The sequence below is a fragment of the Euphorbia lathyris genome, chromosome 1 (genome assembly GCF_963576675.1).
Source record: "Euphorbia lathyris chromosome 1, ddEupLath1.1, whole genome shotgun sequence".
NCBI lineage: Eukaryota > Viridiplantae > Streptophyta > Magnoliopsida > Malpighiales > Euphorbiaceae > Euphorbia > Euphorbia lathyris.
Window position 1 is genome coordinate 98,152,058 of NC_088910.1, and position 22,948 is coordinate 98,175,005.

The following is a 22,948-nucleotide window of genomic DNA, read 5'->3' on the forward strand; positions in this document are numbered from 1 at the left end:
TTCTTACTTCGAAATGGTACCATTTTATAGAGTCTCAAGAAACAGACGTGCGTAACTTTATCCGCAATACAAGAGGAAGTTTGGTTGAATAAGTTCCAAAACCATTTAAATGTTACTATCTCTATTACTTTGGTCGTAGTTAACAGTGATATTCAATCTGTTATTGCTTTCACTAAGGATCAGAGATTCCATAGCAAGTCAAAACATATAAAGGTTAAGTACCACTTTATCATGGACTTAATTACACGTAAAGAAGTTATTATGAAGTATGTGTCCACTCATGATATGATTGTGGATCCCTTCCCCTTATCAAACCTGTCAAGAGAGATGTTTATATGAAACATATTAGATTCCAAGGATTGTGTAGGATCTAGGTATATTTCTGTTTTTCATGTATTTTTGTGAACATGATTTGTTAATAAAGGTTTCATGATTTTTTTCAAATACACGAGTGTAAATATTTTTTTTGTTAATATTTGTTGTTAAATGTTACAATGCATGTTAGACATAAAAGTAGCTCAGTCAGACGAGCGTTCTCCTTGTTCTGACACATAGTGACAAATAGAAGGATGTGACTGTTTTTGAACAATTCGAGAGTGTGTTCAATAATTAGGGATGTAAACGGGGCGGGACGGGGCGGGGATTTGGTTTCCCATCCCCGTCCCCGCCAACTAAACGGGGACAAAAACTGTCCCCGTTTACCCATTTAGTATAAAATTATCATAGTTTTAATCATAGTTTTACTACCAAATTGTACCAGGAAGGTAAAGAAAAATAATGTATAATGTATAATGAATAATCTCGGTTATTAATCATAGTTTTACTACCAAATCTGTTATATGTATAATGTATATAGAACATCACAGCACAGATTAAAATAGAACATCACTAAGAGTAAAAGAACATCACATATTCACAGATTAAAATAACATCACAGATTAAAATAGAATATCACTAAGAGTAATATTAAGTGTAAAAGAAACAAACCTTGCGAGGTCGGGGTGGCGCCGTGAGATGCGCGAGGTGGAGGTTGGAGGCGGTGATGGAGTCGTGTTTTTAGGATGGTGCGAGGTCGGGGTGGTGGTGGGTAAGAGAGATCGGGGTGGCGCCGTGCGGTGCGAGGTTAGGGTGGAGGTTGGCGGCGGTGATGGAGTCCTGTTTTTAGGATGAAGAAGAGAAGATAATTGGTGGGTAGGGTAAGAGAGAAAGCAGGAGATTAGATAAGAAGAATCGTGTTAAGTTAAATTTTGAAAAAAATTATAATATTTAAATTTTTTACTATGTTTTAATTAATTAGAGAATAGTTGATAAGAAATAGAATTGGTTCAGACGGTTAAAACGTTTGGTTGTGTATCAACTGGTCAGGATATTTATTATCCTTAAGACCCTTGACTTATTCTAGAAGGATATTTTAATATGGCTACATTGGAAGGATCATCTTCAGGTTGATGTGATAATTCCAACCAACAAGAACTCGACTGGATAAGCGAGTTAGACTATGATGAAAGGAATAATGTAGGAGGCAAAGAATCCATTTAGTTCACATCTTAAGAGTTTATGTATTTCTATCTGGATACTTATGCATATGTGCATATTTGTTGGAAAAAAATGTAGAGATCAAGATTATTACAGTGGATATGATGTGGTATCTATGATAAAGCATACACTAGTGACAATCCATGTTCAAACTTAAGGATTATATATTTCCAAGGAGTATGTAGTTTCAAGTTTGATACATATGCATGCACATCGAGCAGCTATATGTTCCAACGAGTATATAGCACTAGAGCTCTCGATAGTAATATTGGTCGCATGAACTATTTGCCATAGTATGGATGAGACTGAGATGGTGATTGGGATATGTTCATTACGTGCGAGTGGGAGATGTTATGTATATTCGGGTTATGGGCCAAATATTCATCCGTCCGTAAGTGAAACGGGTCAAGCCCATCCAAAAAGATGGAGGATTAGGGTTAGGGTTTTATAAGCTAAACCTAGGCTATAAATAGATAGTCACCTAACCCTAATCAAGGTTAATCAACAGAAAACACACTCATCTTTGCGCCACCCTCTCTCGAGCTCGGAAGTCCGTTTTAGTTCGTGGATCTATCGTTTGGGTGATTCTTGACTCGTGATACCAAAATCGTGGTAGACAAACCTTAAAACCGTTATTAGAATTATTCATTGCTAATCCCCTCGATTTCAACATAAGTAAATTTTTGACCCTTATTCGGATTAGATTATACTTACTTTGTTTTTAACATGCAATAATGATAGGTTGATTGTTGATGAGAGATTTAAATATGATGACATGTGAAAATGTATAAATGAATCCATGATAAAGATCAATATCACAAAAAAATAAGTTTGACTAGATTCTCTCTAATTTGGACGTACTTAATCATAATTCATATATTTTGGATTTATATAAAATTCGGACTCGACATTTAGAAAATTTGTAGTTTCCAAAGTAGGTGAGAGCTAGCTAGCTAGCTATAATCAGAAAATACAATGAACACTTTCAATCAGAAGTAATGTTGATTAAGAGTATCAACTAACTTCTTTTATCTTCTTAATTTCAAGGTTTATTAATTACAAGAGACAAAATCAATATCACCTCATAATAATATCTCTAAGTTATAAACAAACAAACAAAATTACATTTTTTTTTTATAATTGCATACAATACTTAGAGATGTAATATCTTTAAACTCAAATATTTTAATTGAATCCCCAACATAGACTAAACACGAAATAACCTTTTTATTGTTTTTCTTCACATTATATATGTGTGATTTGTGTTACTGATAAGTGATAATATGATATATAAATTTAGTGGAGATAATAAGATTAATGAATAAGAAAAAAGTTTCATTAATAATGTATAAAATTAGTTCAATTTGTTAACGTTTAGGATGAAATTGTATAATTTTGGATGTAAAAAAATAACATTGCTTTTCGCTATCAATATTAAGTTTCCCTTATCTTTAAAACTAAGTGATATAAAAATGACATATGTTCCATCAAATTTTGTTTCATTTTGAAGTTTAGAATCATGAAGTATATAATATTTAATGTATCAAAATTTGAATATTTTGATATTACATTTTTAAAATGATTTGTGGATTTAAATTTGTGTAATTGATCAATAATTACTATTGGGTAGCCAATTGGAATATAAATAATTGTATATAAAATAAATAATAAATAAATCACGACTAGGCGCAATTAAAACCACCCTTACAATTTGGTTTCGTGGAATTCCATACTAGGATTAGTGGCGGTTTAAATCGTCTTTATAAGTCCATCACTAAATTTTACACTATCCCTTTGTCACTAATCCATAGCTTCGGACCTCTGGTCCCCTTCAGTGACAGATTTGTGGTAGTCAGCAAACCGCCCCAAGACATTATAATATATTAATGTATTAGGGGTCCCTTGAATGTGGTGTTAAAAATCAATCGACCCTCTGAAGTTTAGGAATGTCTCAATGCTAAAAAGAGATAAAAACCTTTAAGTGAAAAGCTAGAGTAATATTGTAATACACATTTATTTTCATATTTGTGTAAATCAAATAGAGAGATAGTACTTCAACTATGTTCTACATTAGAACCAATTTTCTATTTGTAAATCAGAAGTTTTGTTGTTTGCTTCGATTATAGACAAATAACTAGAGAGATATATAGTTGAAAGTGCGTGTAAAGGAATGTACTTTACAGAAGCTCAATCTCTTGTATAAAGGTTTGTGCTCTACCCGTTAAAGAGTGCTTTAGTGGATTAAAACTCAGAAGAAGGTATTTTGAGGATTGGACGTATGCGAGAGGCCGAATCAGTATAAATATGTTGAGTAACGTATTTCTTAACTCTGCCTTTATCACTTCTTATTATATTGCTTGCTCTAACTTATTTATCTCACTCATAAGCTTTGAGCATTGTGCGTTATTTAAACTATTAATCTTTAGAAGCCAAAAGCTCTACTAAGACAAGGTGTCTTCTAAGTGCATTCTTCAAAAGTGGAATCAAGCTCAGTAGACTGATTAACTCATTAAACTGAACTTGCCTCTAACTCCACAGTTTGCCTCTGTGCTAAGCCATTGAACGTTAAGTGAGAAAATTATAAAAGGGTAAAATTAAGCAATACTCCCTCCATTCATTTTTATAAGTCATTCTAGCAATTAATTTTTTTTTCAAAATATAAGTCTTTCTAGCTTTTCAAATGATTTGAATTCACGACCTCTAGAGTCATAGGTAAGCTCTCAACCAACAGGCTAAGAGCTTCACTATAATATAAATTCATTAATTTAACTCTACATTAATTGTATTTCTTAATTTGTATGAAACAACCTATAATGACTTATATTTTGGAATAGATGGAGTGGTTCTATTCATCCCTCATTTGGAACCAATCTAACCTCACAAAAGGGACCAACACACAAGACTTGATAGAAATTAAATAAATGCTACAAATGTAATTAAAAACTAAAAATTGATAAAACAAAGATAAAAAAATATTGAAATTAAACAAAATGATGCTAACTGGCATGAAATAATCCTGAAAATCACAATAAAAGATAGTGATAAAATATCCCTATAAAAAAACACATTAAAATGCTAACAAATAAGTTTGGCACTTGTAAGTTAATCACAAAAAAAAAAAAAGAATAAGGGTTAAATTTGACCTCAATGTTTGCAGTGAATTGCAGATTTAACTTTAACGTATCAAATGATATAAATTTAACTCTAAGATTTCCAAGCAAATCGATTTGAGCCCTAACGTGTAAGATCAATTTTAGCCCTAACATACAAAAGATACAAATTTCATTCTAATATTTTCAAGCAATATCAACTTTAGCTCTACATTAATGAAAATTTGAACAGACCAGTTTGATTGTTATTTAACTGTATCATCGGACATTCCAAACATAAATTATGTCTAAAATATTTAATGTGCTACAGTTAATTTTTTTTTTTATTAAAATACTAACAACTAAGCCACATGTAAGTTAATCATTTTTTTTTGTTAAACTGTCTAAAATGTTTATTGTATTACTAATATAGTTACAAATAACCAACCAAATATATAAAATTGTTTGAATTTTGTTTCATTACGTAGTTTCGAGTCAAATTTAGCTCTTATGCAACTTTTTTATAATTTAAATATAGAGTATATATTGAAAAGAAATCTAATGTGCAGTATATATTAAAAAATTAATTAATTAATAATTATTTGGCAGTATTCTTAAATGTGAAATTAATAAGAGGTAGCTTTGACAAGAGAGGTTGGGGGGTTTGACCTATTTAGGGCCACGAGGCAAAAGTTGATTGGATAGGGTTTGAGGTTGACATCTTTGGCACGTGTGGTTAGTACTGTTGAAATTCTACATGTCCAAGAAACTGTGAATTCTGTCTGAATCTGCAAATTGCATTTTATAATAGTACTATATGTTATGTTGTATGCAGCAGTACTTTCTTATTATTCAATTTCACTATTATCACTTCTCCTTCTTTACTCCACAAAATCAAATGAAGCAAAAGATTTTTTAGTAAAACAAGAGTAATTTTTTAACATTTCGGTTATATTTTCAAATCTTAATAATTTAGCAGTAACTGATTTTTAATTTATTCATATTCTATAATATAATCTTTTATTCAAAACTTTAAGGGTGCTTAACGAAATTATCTTCCGATCAGATTGTATGAATTTCTCTTTTAATTTGTCCAATATATTACTTTAAAAAATATGGTAAAAGAGTCTAAATGAATTAGTATTAAAAGTTATTTGACACCGCGCTATATATTTACCATTCATGAATGGCATCTACTCCAATCATAGATGGAGTATCAGAAATAAATGATTGAAGAAAGAAAGAATTGATTCATCTAGAAATTAGTATCATGTCTAAGATACGAAAGAGAGAGAAATCAGCTTCTAGCTTGGGTGAATTTCCTTTCAAAGAATTGATTCATTGAGAAATTAGTATCATGTCTAAGATAATGTCTAAGTAAGGCCCTCTTTAATTGAGAGAAAATATTTTTCTAATTTTTCAGTGTTTGTCTGTGCAGAAAAATAAGTTAAAGGAAAATAAGTGGTGAGTCAATGGAAAAGAAATGAAGAAATAAGGGAAAATGTTTTACCCTTTTCAAATGGGTAAAACATTTTCCCCAAAACATATGCGTTTAGAGAAAAATGGGGAAAACGTTAAAAAATGTAAAAATATGAAAAATATGAAACACGAAAAACATGAATAACGTGAAAACGTTACAAAACACGAGAATACGAAGAGAAAAACCCGCAAAAAACATGAAAAGGTGAACAAACACGAAAAACACAAACACGAAAAACACAAAAACGAAAAAAAAAAAACACTTGAAAAAGCATAAAACATGAACAATGCGAAAAAATGACAAACCACGAGATATAAAAAGATGTGATAAATACAAAAACGTTAAAAAATACGAAAACACGACAAAGCAAAAAATGCTAAAAACACAAAAACATGCAATACATGAAAAACGCGAAAAACATGAAAAAACGAAAAATGCAAACAAAACACGAAAACGTGAAAAATACGAAAACATGAATAACACGAAAAAGTAACAAAATGCGAAAAATAAAAACACGAAAAAAGAAAAAGCGAAAAAGCGAAAAACTAAACGTGAAAATACAAACAAAATGAAGAAAAAATGCAAAAAACACAATAACGTTAATAACACGAGAAAACGTAGAAATAGTAATACATTTGAGGGTAATGTTATATTTTGAATGAAAAATTATATATTCTATTCTATTTTATTCCACAAACCAAATATAAGAATAGTTATTTCTAAGGAATTTCTATTCCATTATTTGCTATTATATTCCTTTAGGATAACAATTCTATTCTATTCCATTCCGCTGACCAAACGGTATTTTACGGTTTATGTGTGTTTTTGGTGCTTAATTTGTGTTTAATACATGTGAATCTCTTTTTTTTTTTGTTTTATATATACAATTGAAAATAAAAAATACAGAAAATCTGTATTTAGTGGTTGGAAAATATTTTCCAGTGTTGTAGCCAAATACCAGAAAATATTTTCCATTATTGTTGCCAAACACAGTAAAATATTTTATTTTGTTGCATAATATTTTCCCTACATAAAATTTTTCAAAACACAATATTTTTCCTCAAACAAACAAGGCTTAAGATACAAAAGAGAGAGAAGTGAGCTTCTAGAGTAGGGTGAATTGCCTTCCAAAGGCTGATGCACAAGAAAAAAAACCTTCTGTCGGGTTATTTCCGCGGTTTAATATTACCGTTAGAGCTGAAAAATAAAAATTCAATATTAGTCCCTAAGCTTATACATAAATCTAACTACCTGTTTAACTGAAATTAATTATAAAATAACCCTAAATAATTATATTATCCCATCTCAAGTTGGACTATACAGTTTTAACTTCAAGCTTGCAAACTAATTCCTCAAATTGAGGTTTATTTAAGGCTTAAGTCATCAAGTGAATAAGGTGCTGATGAGTAGACACAAACAACCTACTTGAACTTTCTCTCCAATTAAATGATATTGAAGCTCTATATATTTAGTCCTTTCATGAAAAATAAGGTTATTAACAATATAAATTACAGACTGATTATCATAGTAAATGGAAACAACTTCTTATAGAGGCAACGTAGCATATATAGGAACCATTGAACTTCACGGGTAGTTAAAACTAAGCCCATGCACTAGCTTCACAAGAACTTCTAGCTACTATAGGTTGTTTTTTTGCTTTTCCACGATACTAGAGATCCTCTAAGAAAAGCTACAAAAGCAGTGATAGATATTTTTGTATCCACACAACTCTCCCAATCTGAATCACTAAAGGTTTTGAGATGTAAAGTTCCTTTCCTGAGATAGAAAAGTCCATGTGCTAGTGTATTTTTGAGGTATCTCAAAATTCTACGAACAACCTGCATATGTATATATGGACAGTCAAGGAATTGACTTAACCAACTAATAAAAAAATGATATATCGAGTCTGGTGTCGGCCAAATAAATTAATTTGCCAACAAATCTTCTTTATTGTCGTTTATCTTTAAGTGCAACCCATGTTTTCTTCGAAAGTTTAAGAGGTATCCACAGGTTTGCAATCTAAAAACATCTTTTAGAAAGTAAATATAGTACATATTTTCTTTGATATAGATATACTTTCTTTTATTTCTAGCAATTTCTAGCCCTAAAAAAATGTCAAAGCTCTTAAGTCTTTGATCTTGAATTTAGCCTCTAAAACTTGCCCTGTAATTATAATATCATCAACATAAATTAGTAACAAAGTTGTCTTCTCATTATCTTTTTTAATATATATAAAGAATAATTAAAAGAACGCTTATGATATTGACAATCTAAAAAAATTCATATAGAGATCTTGAACAGATCAAAAGAGAAAGAATCGAAGATATATCTAACATGAAGATCTAAAACCAATTTCTAACGAAAACGATCAGCGGAAACGATTTCGATCTAATAACATATGAAAAAAATTTAACCATATTTTATATGGGGGCCTCTTATCTCTTCCTTCTCAGAGCTCGAGATTTCCGAAAGTCCACAAAAAAGTTATTGTTAATTGCCTGAAGTGAAAAACAAAAATATTTTGATAAAGCGCACCTCATTTATCGATTCTATATGATCTAATATTTCTATCAAGCATTAGGCTTATTCCATAGAATAAGCATTGGGAATAAGCAGTCTTTTCCTTCAAACTACATTCATGAAATTAAAATACTAAGAAGAAATGAGATAGAGTTTCAAATAGTTTAGAAAAATGTTTTACTCTTTTCAAAAGGATAAAACCTTTCATCACATTCTTTATATATTTTTCTCTTAACTAACCTATAAAATTTTGTAGTTGACTTATTTTTCTAAACAAATAAATAAATTAAAAACTAAATATATATATATATATATTAGCACAATATTTTCTTGCATCCATACAAATGGGGCCTTATATCCTCACTCTTTATTCTTTATAAAGAAAAAAAAAAGTATATATAGTACTATATAGTATTATTGTTTTTAATAATTTATTCGATTTTTTAGTTCGAGACTCGTCAAGCACCTTTTAGATAGATCTTCTTACCAATTAAAGCTTTTTACATATGTTATGATTCGAACTCGAGATATAGTTTAAGCGACTTGATTCCGTTAACCATTAAAGCCAAACTTAATAGGCCTATATAGTAGGAGTATTATTATTATTATTATTATTATTATTATATTTGAAAGAATAATGTGGTGGTAGTTGTGTTCACATGGACCTCAATGACCAAATGAATTTGGTCATTCACCATTAGATATAGGCTTATCAAGTCTAAGCTTTAGGATGCTTTGAATCTCCACCATAGAATTTCAATAAGTCTAGATCTAACGGCGGTGAATGACCAAATACTGTTATTAAGATCCATGTGATTAAAACTGTGTATGTGGATTATTATTTTTTTTTGAGAAAATATATGGAGTATGGTTGCATTAAACAATAGTAAGAAGATTGTAATTAATGATGGGCAGTGTAGTAAAATTAAACGTTACTATCTGTAGAGTTGAATCATTAATTAGATTAAGAAAAATAATTAGTGAAAGTAGATGGTGCTGTAATTACTAATTACTAATTGAAGGATTAATAATCAATTATGGAGAAAGAGATATATACAACTTACAACTTACAAGAGCATTATCTCTCTGCTCTGCCCTCAATAATAAGTAGAGTGGGTGTGGGTGCCTTCCTTGTTCACTTCCAATTTCCAACTCAACTACTCTCTTTTTAAGTCATTAATTTCATTATTACTTCTTCTTCTTTTATTATCAATATGTACCCTCCACTATTCCACACCACACCCCAACAATACTAATATTAACATCAAAATCCAAATAAAACTATCTATTTATAAATTTAATAACAAATTTGACTATTAATTTTCTAATGGATTTTCTTTGATTTTGACTTTCATATTAGTATATGCAGGAGCGAAACCAGAGGGGGTTGAGGGGCTCGAGCCCCGGCTGGCCGCCGGAGCATTGAGAATTTTTTTTAGTAATGGTGTCTGGTAATATTTTGGAAAGAATTATATTGACTCTATGTAGTCTTATTTCAATTTTTAAAGGTAGATGAGATGATTAAGAATGTTTACTTCTATTTGAGAGGTTTTATGTTCAACTCTCTTCAACCTCATTTTCTTTTAAAAAGTTTTTATTTATTTTAATTTTATTTTTCAATAATTATAAAAACATGATGTTACCATTATTAATTAATTTAAATGGACTCTTTATTTTTATTTTGATAACACTTTTGAATTCATTTTTAATATGTCTTTACCATTAAAAAAAAGTAAACATGTTTTATTTTTATTATGTCTTTACCATTAAAAAAAGTAAACATGTTTAATTTTCTATTAGTTCAATGCTAGTTTCTAAAAAAATGATAACATTTTTACAGTTTAATGCGTTGGAAGCTTAAAAAAATTTTGCTCAGCACTAACAGGCTGGACTTTGAAAATTTACCATCAACCGCATAGTTAATTTCGATTTTTTTTTATTGATATGTTTGAGCCCCAGATCATCCGGGGTCCTGGTTCCGCCACTGAATATATGTGAAGTTCAAATGTCTTTCATGTCATGAAATGAAGTTTAATGATTATAATATTAGTAAGGCCTAATACATAAATAACCCCCTGAACTTGTCCAAATGTTGCAACTGCCCCCCTCAATTTTCAATTGTAACAACTTACCCCTTAAACTTGTCCAATTGTAAAACATAACCTCAAATTGAGAATTTTTTTACCCCGTATTTGAAGCAACCGTAAAAAAGTTTTCCCGGATTCGTATCACGCCAAAGATTTGATTATCATACTCGAGCGTTGCATATTTTGTATTTCACGTGTTTCTTCAATTGCAGTCCATGTCAGCAATTTGAGGTTATGTTTTATAATTGGACAAGTTTAAGGGGTAAGTTGTTACGATTGGACAAGTTTGAGGGGTAAGTTGTTACAATTGAAAGTTGGAGGGGGCAGTTGCAACATTTGGACAAGTTTAGGGGGTTATTTGTGTATTAGGCCTATTAGTAATTATATAGTTTGGGGGATGATGGGTGAATTTTACACAATTATTATTATGCAAATCTCATGTGATTCGACGCAAGGACATGTGTAGATATAATTTCCAAAATGGTGCATAGAGCATCTTTTGTATTCATATTTAGATTTGGTTGAACCAAAATTGCTTCTTCTGAAAATTGTCATATATGCAAGACAGACAACTATATATCACCATTTTATCTTCTTTTACCTATATCTTAATTACCCTTAAAAGATGTTACATCTTTTTTTTTTAGAAAAACTCCAAATCAGTGAAAGAGAAAAGAGATATGATATCACTATCAACCCTTATTGAGGTTTAGTGTAAAGAGTCAAAGAATCCAAGTTAAATAGAAGATTCTTCTAAAGCAATTTTGCAGTTTGCTAAAACCAGCACTCAACAATTATTCATTTGTAAGCAATTAAGATCCTTTGTTGACTCATATATATCCTTTATTTTATATAGGGATAAAAACCACTCCCGATTGTCTAAGTAGAGGGTATTTAAGTCGATGGTCACTAAATTAACACATCTCCGTCAATAAAACCATTATGTTTGAATCTAACTGACTTGCTCCACTAGAATGTTGACGCCAACACACGTCATAAATATAATTAGAGCAATATTGTTGTTAAGTATCGATTGGTGTGATATTTTCTTTTTCTTTTTGGACACATGTTGTCCACATGGCCGACACATGATTACTCCTCTAATCATGTTTATGACATATTGTTGACATTAACATTCCAGTGGAGCAAGTCGCTAGATTCGGTCGTAGTGATTTTATTTATAAAAATGTGCTACTTTAGTGACTTTCTTGACAAACAGTAGTGCTCACCTGGACCCTGAATGACCAAATGAATTTGATCATTCACTGTTAGATTTAAGCTTATTAGAATCTTATGATAGAGATTCAAACCATTTTAATAAGCCTGAATCTAACGGTGAATGACCAAATTCATTTGGTCATTCAGGGTCCAGGTGAGCACTACTGCTTAACAAAAACTCTATTTTAGTGACCACCATCGATACAAATACCCTACCCTCCATTGTAAGGATTTTTGCTTTTCCACCCTTTATGTAGAAGGTGCACTAATAATAATAATATTATATATATATATAAATCTACCCAATTTTAATTAGATGGTTAATCAAATAAATAAAGAAAAATGTGGTGTCACATAAATAATGATCGTCTCATTCGCTATCGGATATATTAGTATTGAATTTATAGAAAATTAAATATGTCTACGTTTTTCACGTTACATTTTTAATTTTTTAGTCAACATATTAAAATGAAATAGTTTTATCATGTTGGAGACAAAAATAATTTTGTTCAGTCTTGACGGGCTACACTCTAGAAAATGATCCTAAATCATAGGGTTAAACCGCCACTTGGGATAAGCTTTCCTTATACGAGAAGGTGGCATTGAGATGTTATTAGATATGAAATATATAGTGTTGTGGATGGAATTAGAGGGCAATATAAGTCCAAAATACTGATGATGAGAGAGAAGCATTATAATGATAATTGTGGGCAAAGCCTCACACCATTTGCCATATTTAGAATTCAACTCAAGCATGAGGTTTGCGTATGACTCGCTCCTCGCGTGCACGGAAAGCCAACTATACGCACCTTTTTTTTTCTTAAAGAAAAAAATACCCTTTTTTGCTTCAAAAGTGTGTCTATTTATATTTTTCTATTTAAAAAAAACTAATCAATTTCTTTTAAGAATATTTCTTTCAGAATTATTATTATCATTTTAAAAAAAATACAAATATATTTCTACCAAAAAAAAATACAAATATATAACTAATTCTAGTTGATGGGATTTTCCATCGTATACTTATTGTTTGATAAGGTTATGTTCTTTATGTATTTGTAGTAATTTTAATTCAATTAAGTTTGCTTAATTTCAGTTAAAAAGAACAAAGTCTTTAACACTTTAAATTAATACATTAAATGCTTAATGTTTTTTAACTTGTTTCATAATACAATTTAGAAATTTCAGTTAAGTTCAAAAATCTTTTTTATTTTTGAAATAAAACACATCTTAATTATTAGAATCAGAAGAAAGAACAATATTGAGATAAGGTGGTGGATATGCCCACACACCACGAACAGACTGAGAATTGACCGCCTTAAGAGATGAGCGGCTGAATTCGTTGAACGTTTTACATAAGAGACTGAGTAATTACCTAACTTTTTTAAGTTACTAACACTAGACAAAATAACCTCAAAACCAAAATTTAACATATTTCTGAAATGCGTTCTGAGTTAACCATTGTCTCCATAAGAAACACTAACATGGATCCGTGGACCTGCACCAAATCCTTTAGAACACTAATTGTCTGTGGGTTGCCGAGCCCACGGCAGTTCCAGCTTATGAGACTCATAACCTCAGGCGGGTCTAGACTTCAGGAGTTAAAAAAATCACTTATTTTAATAAGTAAAAACATTTAACTTCATTCAAATAAATAAATAAAAACATTTAACTTAAAATTTTAAGGTAAACATTACTCCATCCATAATATTTACCTTTTAAAGTTAAAACACAAGAATTAAGAAATGTAATTAATTTTAACTAAAAGACTTTGTTATCTTTATATTAATTGCATCCATTAATTATTTTTTTATCTATTCTTAAAATAAAAAGGCAACTCTATTTGATAAAATATCAATTAATGTACATTGATTGAATCAAAACGTCAAATATTATGGAACAAAAAAAATTCTCTAGAAAGATAAATATTATGGAACGAGGTTTTTAGTGGTATTGACAGTTTCAAGGAGTGGGTTAATTTGTCTTTCTGTGAGGTCTAGACAAACGTGCTCTTTTTTGTCGTTCACATTCTACTACTGTTTGGAATGCATCGAGGTTTATCATTGCAGTGTTTGGTGGTATTGACAGTTTCAGGGAGTGGGTTAATTTTGTGTTCTCAAGTTTTTCGAAGGACCGTTGTTGCCTTTGGGCAATGACTGTTTGTGGATTTGACTTTGTAGAAATAAGATTGTGTGGGAATTGCCGGTGATATTTCCTACCAAATAATTTGTTCAAGTTTAAAATAATGATGCGATTCTCAAAACTCTATTAAAGTTTGGTTGTGATGAGTCTTCAGCTAGGGGATGTGTTAAGTGGACTAAGCCTACTGATTGTGCGTTTAAGTTGACTGATGATGCTTTAATTATTACGAGTTTGGGGTTGATAGGACAAGGTGTTGTAATTCAACATAATAATGGTGTTTTGTAGGGCTTTCTTCAAGAGTATTTAAGATAATTTTCTTCCTCGTGATGATGAGACTATGGATATTCGAAAAGCTCTTAGTCGGTTGAAGAATCTGGAACTTGATAGTTGTGTGATTGAGATTGACGATACTACTGTAGTTGAGCATTTCAGTCATGGCTTTTTTTATCTCTTCGTATGGTCTCATTATTGATGATTACAAATTCTAGCTTCGTTCTTTTCTTTTAATAACGCAACTCATCAACTTGATAGAGCTTCTTATTCTATGTCCGGATGTATAGATGGGTCCTTAAAATCTCATAATTTTCTTTTAAATGCTTTGTACTTAGATTTTGTTTGATAAATATATCTCTTTTAAAAAAACATTAGCAATCTCCTTGAAATTGAACATGCAAGGAGATGGAAATTCTAAGGATGAAACTAAAATCAATAACTAATAGATGAAACATGCATATCATTAATTGATTTAGTAATACTAATTTCTTCCTTAAATCGAGGATAATATACTAATTCATATGAGTATCAAATTCTACATAATTCTTTTGATTAAATTATATAGAAGTTTTAGTGAACAATAAGCATTTTCATTGATATATTTATAATAATAACAATACACATCAATGTAACTATTCTTTTAATATCGAAATTGAAGAGGCAAAAAGGTCGAGGGGTAAGTGAGCTACTCTCGTAAATATAAAAATTTAAATATATAAACAGTCTGAAATAGGGACGAGGAGAAAACTGATTCTCACAGAAAAGGCAATAAAGAAGTAATGCTTAACTTTTTGGCCCTTTTTTCGTGGTAGAAAGGTACTTAGTCTTACTAGGTTTAATTAACATATAGCCCTTGGCATTAATTCAAAATACAACTACTACCGTATATGCCAAATCCCTTTTCATTCAAGTATATAACAGCTATTCCTAGCTAGCTTTATCCATAACAATAAATATATATTACCCCCTATTATGAAAATAATAATTTCAAGTTTGATAGACTTAGGCCTTGTTTGGTAAAGAGTGTTTTGGGATAAAAAGAGCGGTTTTGATCAATTTTAGAGGTTTGACCACTGAAACCGCTGATTGAAGTGTTTGGTGGAAAGAGGTTTGGGATGAAAACGCTAATTTAGAAAAGGCTCTTAAAATGAGCTTTTTCAATTAGCGTTTTGGAATATTAAAATTAATGTACTTCTTTAACCCTAATAGATAGACTCTCTCTTCTCCTGCGCCAAAGTTAATGCCCTTATTCGTCTTTTTGCACAAACCGCTATTATCAATCAGCTAATTTTTACTAAACATGTCTACACAAACAGCTAGTCAAATCAGCTAATCTAATCAGCTAACAGCTAATTCCCAAACAGGACCTTAATCTTTGATCTTTCATTTCAAGTTTGAATAGTAATTATGTTTACATAAAACAATAATAATTAAAACATATTATTCACCGTTTGTTATAAATTAACTGATTGGTAGTCTCATTAAAACGGTTAAATTTAAGTCCAATCTGCATTTTCAAACTACTTTTTTATATTTTGACAGTAAAATTTCTAAATTTACTTAAATTTTTTTAGAAAGATAAATATTATGAATGGAAAGAGAATATTTTTTTAAAAAATATATATATATATGATTAAGAGGAAAAATGATTATGGTAGTCATAAATAAAAAGTAGTAGTCAAAGACTTGTAAATGAATACATGGCATGGTATGAGGATTTAAGGGACTGTTTCATGCCCAAGCAATTTCCATGTGATCTCACTTACTCAATTTCAATTAACACCCCTCTTTCTTTATTTAATACTAATCTACCCCTCCAAATTATGTTTTTTTTTTATTTGTGGACGTAGCATTGTTCATTTATACTATTTATTTGTTGGACCAAAAAAAGACATACTTAATACAGCTCATACCTAAACACATAGGGGCATATTGGTAATTAGGGAAGCAATAAGTGTTCCTCAAATACAAATAAATACAGTAGTCGCAGCAGCAAGAGCAGCTATATTGGATGATGATGGTGATGACATTCATGGTCATGGTCATGGATCATCATCATTATTCTTGATTTTTCTCTTTCTTCTTCCTTTTCTCTCCTATTTATTTCAACCTCAATTACTTTCAATTTTCCATACTCTTCTTTTTCTAAAGAACATGGCTGGAAGACAGATCTTCGAGTCCATGTTTTTAATGTTATTGGTCGTGTTTTTTACTACTTCCAGTCATGCAACAACAACAACTAAAGAAGAAGAACAAGACAGGATCACGTCACTTCCCGGCCAACCAGCCGTTTCTTTTCACCAGTTTTCCGGCTATGTCACGGTTGAAAAAGTCGCCGGGAGAGCTCTCTTTTACTGGCTAACTGAGGCTACTCTTCTCCCTTCTTCTAAACCCTTGGTCGTTTGGCTCAATGGAGGTATTATTCAATATTACCCTTAATTAATTATGATTAGCTCACTAAGTAGTTACTGTTATATTGATTAAGAAAACAATGCTGTTCATTAAACAAGACAGTAACTTCTTTGCTGCCCCTGCCGACATTACAATCAATGAAGTTTATTAATTCTCCCAACTCAATCCTTGGAACCTCTATTTTTTTAAAAATAAATAATTAATTAAAAAATATATTCTTTTTGTTTTTATCAATTTGAAATTTTTATCTTAGGTCTTTTTTTTGTTTTATATATGTGCTAGAATTGAAAAAAAGAAAAAAAACAAGTAGCTCACTTGAATGGCCTACCAATGTCTAAGACTATTGAATGATTATAACTACCAATAATTATAGGATTGAATTTAATCCATACATCTTTTCATTAATTACTATTATCATTCTTATTAAATTTCACTTAAAAATGTTCGGACCGTCAATAAATGAAAATATGTTAAAAATAAAACCGTTCTTTCTTTTTTACCAAGTATTGGGAATGGATAACAGAATCCGTTTTATAAGTTGTACGTTTATATCGAGCCGATCTTTTTAACGAAAAGTTATACTATGGACCGGATGCAATATTTCGGAAAATAAAAAGGGTTTTATTTTTTTTCTTGCTATGTGTGGATAGAGTGAGTAATGTTTGAAAGCAACTAAAAACAGGGGTCATAATTATGTCAGGCCAATACAGTTACATACTTACCCAATCATGTCAGCTTCTGTAGGTGCAGTCATCAATTCTGTCTTTATTAGCTTAATTAATTTCATCTTTAACCTTAATTAAAATAATTTTGTAATCAGGTCCAGGTTGCTCATCAGTGGCATATGGGGCATCAGAGGAAATAGGCCCATTTAGAATAAACAAGACATCTTCAGGCTTATATCTAAACAAATTTTCCTGGAACACCGTGGCTAACCTTTTGTTCTTGGAAACTCCTGCTGGTGTTGGCTTCTCTTACTCTAATCGGACCTCCGATTTAAAAGACACCGGCGATATCCGAACCGGTTTGTTTATTTTATTATCCATATTAATTAATTTAATTTAATTTAATTTAATGTCACGCTTATATATATGATTTGGGCTTTGAAAAAGAATGTGTAGGTCATAGAAAAACGACTAGCACCACCACTAGCTCTAAATTATAATAATGATGGTCCTAGTCTTTAACATTCATCATTGGTACCAAAACAACATTTGTCCTCTTAATATAAAACAAATTATGCACTTAAAGTTTATTCATAAAATGGATATAATTGCTCACATTCGTAATATTGGGGCCACAAATGTACCTGCAGGGATTAATATTGTGATGTAGGCTATTTTATTAAGATTACAGTATCTTGAGCCCCATTTTAACTGGTTTTGTATCATTTGTTTTAACAACTTCACCCTTTAATCATTTAAACTAACTATATATTTAATATTTAAAAAGCATGATTAAAACCCTTGTCAATGTCTAGAATATTTATGAATTATGAAAGCTTTAGTATATAAATTTGTAAATAATTAAGGATTCAATGTGTAAAAATATAAAAATTGAGAGCTGAATTTATAAAAACTATAAAATTCAGAAATCTAAAGATGCATTAATTAATATTTTATTTAGGGATAAAGCCCAAATTTTCCATTCGTATTATTACAAGAATTAAAATAGCTTCTAAAGTTGGTAGATAGATCCGTTTAACCCAAATCGAAGTTTAAGTATCAATTTAACCGTAAAGTTGATAAAAATTTGATAAATTAACTCAAATATAATTTGTTTAATTTATTAAATTTAGACTAGTTTGTCAAATTTTATGAATTTCAAGATAGAATTGATACATATATCAACTTTAATTTGGAATAAACTAATCATACTTGCCAAATTTTGAAACCATTTTAACCCTTAATTCATTATTGAGAAGAAGTAATTTTACAGAATCATTCAATATTGCTAATATGTCATCTATATCAATTAGTTCTGGACCATTATAGAATTTCTCGTCAAAGTTTGAGCTACCGGTTTACAAAGTAATTAAACAATACGACTTGATTTCATGGTTTTATATGATGGTTCATGTTAGCCGACTCCGAATCATTTCGAGACTAAAGCTTTGTTGTTGTTGTATATTTGTAATTGGGTTATAACATAGAAAGATGGTGATGATGCAGCCAAAGACTCACTAAAATTCCTAGTAGAATGGATGAATAGATTCCCGCGATACAAAAACAGGGAAATGTATCTTACTGGAGAGAGTTATGCTGGCCATTATGTCCCCCAACTTGCCAGACAAATTCTGATGTACAATAAATACTCTAAGCATCCATTAAATCTCAAAGGGATTATGGTAATTAACCTAAATCTCTCTTCAAATCACATCTTATCTTAATTAATTCTTTTCTAAAATAATGTCGTATATATATATATAGGTCGGAAATGCAGTTACAGACACATACTACGACAACCTTGGAACGGTGACGTACTGGTGGAGCCATGCGATGATCTCTGATAAAACATATCAGCAACTCATAAATACATGTGATTTCGGGAGGCAAAAAGAATCAGATGAATGTGAATCTTTATATAGTTATGCTATGGATCAAGAGTTTGGAAATATTGACCAGTATAATATTTATGCTCCTCCTTGTAATAACTCTGATGGTTCCACATCGTCTTCCTATACTCGCCAATCCATGCGATTGCCTCACCGACCCCTTAAGGTATTTATGTTTCCTCAAAGATTAAGGGTTTAATCTATATAAATTAATAAGATTAGGGTCTATATGATTAATTTTTTATTTCTTTTTATGATCAGAGTTTCAGGCAGCTGTATGGGTATGATCCTTGTACTGAAAAATATGCAGAGATATATTACAATAGACCAGATGTTCAAAAAGCACTTCATGCTAACTTAACCAAGATACCATATAAGTGGACTGCTTGCAGGTTGGGGACTAAATTGATAGGGAATTTTTATTTATGGGCTAATTCATAATGTGAACAAAAATGTAAATCCTTTGTGTAATTGTATATGTTTTTGTATTAATCCAGTGAGGTTTTGAATCGGAACTGGAACGATACAGAAGCTTCCATACTCCCAATTTACAGACAAATGATTGCTGGTGGGCTCAGAATTTGGGTATTTAGGTAATTATCCGAAGCATAGTTTTTAGTAATTAATTAAGGTTTGGGTGTTAATTATTTAATTTGATTGAAAATGTAGTGGGGACGTGGACTCTGTGGTGCCTGTTACTGCCACTAGATACTCTCTTGCAAAGCTGAAATTGACAACAAAGGTAGCATGGTACCCTTGGTATGTTAAGAAACAGGTCTGTCTCTCAATCTTAAACCTTTTTCTTTGCTTGTGTTAATCAATTAATTATAAATTATAAATATACTCTTATGGTTTCTGGAGAAACGGGAGAAACGCGTATATATCCGTAACATATAAATGGTAAAATGTTGTTCTTAGTGTTTTTAATTCGGAGCAATTTTAGAACTAAATAATATAATGAATATTCCTCGAATCTAGAGGCAGAAGTAAGAGCACAAGAGTGTCGGCATACCTGACTGTCAGAAACCATCTCTTGTAGGTTTGGTTAAGGGATACCCCTATCCATTTCGAAAAGTTTTATTGTAGACCAAAACCAATAGTGGTTAGTCTCTCCACTAAAATGATGCGACATCATCCGTTGGATTGACGTGACATTATTTGAGTGAACGGAACCAGTAGTAAATACGTTTAATCAATTTTTACATTAAAGATGTACTTTTTACTTTAATTTATCTCTTAGAATTTGAAGCGATTTGAATAAACAGGTGGGAGGATGGACCGAAGTATACGAAGGGCTAACATTTGCGACTGTAAGAGGAGCCGGACATGAAGTTCCTCTTTTCAAACCCAGGGCTGCTCTTACAATGTTTAAGTCTTTTTTGAAAGGAGAACCTCTTCCTAAGTCTTGATGTCAACCAATTAAAAACAAACAACTGTCTTATATTAATTGTGAATGTTGTAGGGAAAAAGTGATTTTAATTTTAACCATTGAAAGAAATTTATTAGGGAGGGAGGGGAGGAGGAAATGTTTAATTGTGTAATAGGGAACAAGAGTAATTTAAATGATTTTGTTCTTAATTAACTATTCCATATGCATTACTTTTATTAATTCTAATATTCAATTATTATTATTATTATTATTATTATTTTCCAACATCAAAGACTGGTCAACATTTTCTTTATTGGAAATTTGTAGTGGTCTATAGTCTATATTTTGATTTTTTTTTTTCAAGGTCTAAATCAATATCATATCTATATCTAACATTTCCAATAGCCGTCGTGGAAATTATAATCAACTAAATCCATAATCAAACCAAGATCATTATTTTAAATGTTCAAGAGTCTCCAACAGCGTTTTAAGTTGGCTCTTAAGTTAAAATTCGAGGAGTGCGAATGAAAAATCAGCTCCAACAGCCTCTTAGTTGCTTCTCAAATCACTAAAAGTTTTTTCATACTCTTTATAACTAGTCGAAAACCCGTACGATGCACGGGATACGAAACTTTTATATAATTTAGATAAATGAATAAATTGACATATTACTTTTAAGTAATTTTATACCATGCTATGAATTTTTTTATATTATGTATATTTGAAATTAATATATATTTTTATTGATAATTCAAATTAAATTAATTTTGAAAATAATTGATTAATTTTTTATAGAATTTTAATTAAATGTGAATGATTTATTTATTTTTACAAAATTCAATGATTTGTACTTTTTAGTAATTTTAATACATTTTCATATTTTGAAATTTTATGAAACAATAATAATAAAATTGGAGATTAATTAAGAAATATATTAGAATATAATGAAAAACCAAAAATTGAATTAAACTACAATTAAAATTAAATATTATATTTACGATACAAAAGAATTACAATCTATGTTAATTAAAGCGGAAGCAACATCAATATATTATGCTATAAACTATTACAATCAATACTTTTCTAATGTTGCATATGAAGAAACTTTATCAATTGAATATGCTACATACAAAAAAATAAAATTCATAAGAATTAGTCACAAATTCATCTTGATGATAATCATCTTGCTTGATGGAATTTCATGATCACCAAGTATTGAAATTCAATTATTCATTCTGCTACAATAACCCAATATATCCAATTGAATCAGCTTAAGGTGATGATTTCTCATATTTTCATCTCGTAATATCTCATCAAGTCAGTCAATCAATTTGTTCTTCATTCTTTCACTATATAGAATATGAGTCACGCTCACAGATATCACTTATTTGATTTCATTAATATTTTCTAATAATTATATATTCTTGAATTTTGTAAGAAAAAAAAACAAATAAAAGAATAGAAAACAAAAATGAATGGACAAAAAAATAATTAGGAGAGAACTAATTTCCTTTCGTTTTTTTCGAAAATAGAGAATGTCAAGATATAAGCATATAAAGAGGAGAGTGGAAATATTTTTTGCCCATTAATTAAAAAATTTAGTTTTTCTTAATGAAGTATTAAGTCTACTGATCAGTACCAAAAAACGTTTTATAATTAATATGTGAATTAATTCTATTAATTGGAATCATTATGCTCAATATTTGAAAATTTGAAGAGATTCAAATAATAATATTTTTTTAGTTAATATTTTTCAACAACTTGTCCTATGATTGTGTTTCATTTTCATATAGTTTGAAACTATATCTGCCAATGTTGCAAAATCAATTATCTCAATATCTCATAATTAATGTACATTTTTTGGATTTTGAGAATCAAAATTTATTTTTATTTACCTTCATTGTGAATTCGTATCTAGCATAATCCAAATTCTTCAAGAATAAAAATCTTATCAAGTGCATTAGACGCTTACAATCTCTTTGTCTAGAGAACTGGAAAAAATAACTTCTTGACAATAATAATAATAATATAATATAATTTATAATTGAAATACACTTCATTGTAAGTATAATATTTCAATACCTCTTTAATATTTTATTCAATATGTCTCAAACTTCAATGAACAACTATTATGTGAAACTTTATATCTATTTAACCAAAATACATAAAAATAAAAAATACAATCCATCTCAGTTAGATAAAACTCAAACTAAAAAAATGAGTGGATTTCAACAGGTTTCGAATTAGAAAAATTAATCTAACTTCAATTAA

At 30.0% G+C, this 22,948-nt stretch overlaps 1 protein-coding gene across 1 annotated transcript; it reads left to right on the forward strand.

Moving 5' to 3' along the window:
* The first annotated feature begins 16,339 nt into the window (after positions 1 to 16,339).
* On the forward strand, positions 16,340 to 20,886 carry LOC136208373 (serine carboxypeptidase-like 25). The gene is made up of 8 exons (XM_065999222.1): positions 16,340 to 16,758; positions 17,575 to 17,778; positions 18,926 to 19,101; positions 19,184 to 19,474; positions 19,570 to 19,700; positions 19,806 to 19,901; positions 19,978 to 20,083; positions 20,574 to 20,886. The coding sequence occupies exons 1-8, from the start codon at positions 16,497 to 16,499 to the stop codon at positions 20,715 to 20,717; spliced, it is 1,410 nt and encodes a 469-aa protein (XP_065855294.1). The 5' UTR covers positions 16,340 to 16,496; the 3' UTR covers positions 20,718 to 20,886.
* The last annotated feature ends 2,062 nt before the right edge of the window (positions 20,887 to 22,948 follow it).

Bases quoted from the DNA above. Each gene is read 5' to 3' on its own strand.
- LOC136208373 (XM_065999222.1), top strand. From the start codon at position 16,497: ATGGCTGGAAGACAGATCTTCGAGTCCATGTTTTTAATGTTATTGGTC. The intron at 17,779-18,925 runs GTTTGTTTATTT...GTGATGATGCAG, and splicing joins CACCGGCGATATCCGAACCG to CCAAAGACTCACTAAAATTC. The intron at 19,102-19,183 runs GTAATTAACCTA...ATATATATATAG, and splicing joins TAAATCTCAAAGGGATTATG to GTCGGAAATGCAGTTACAGA.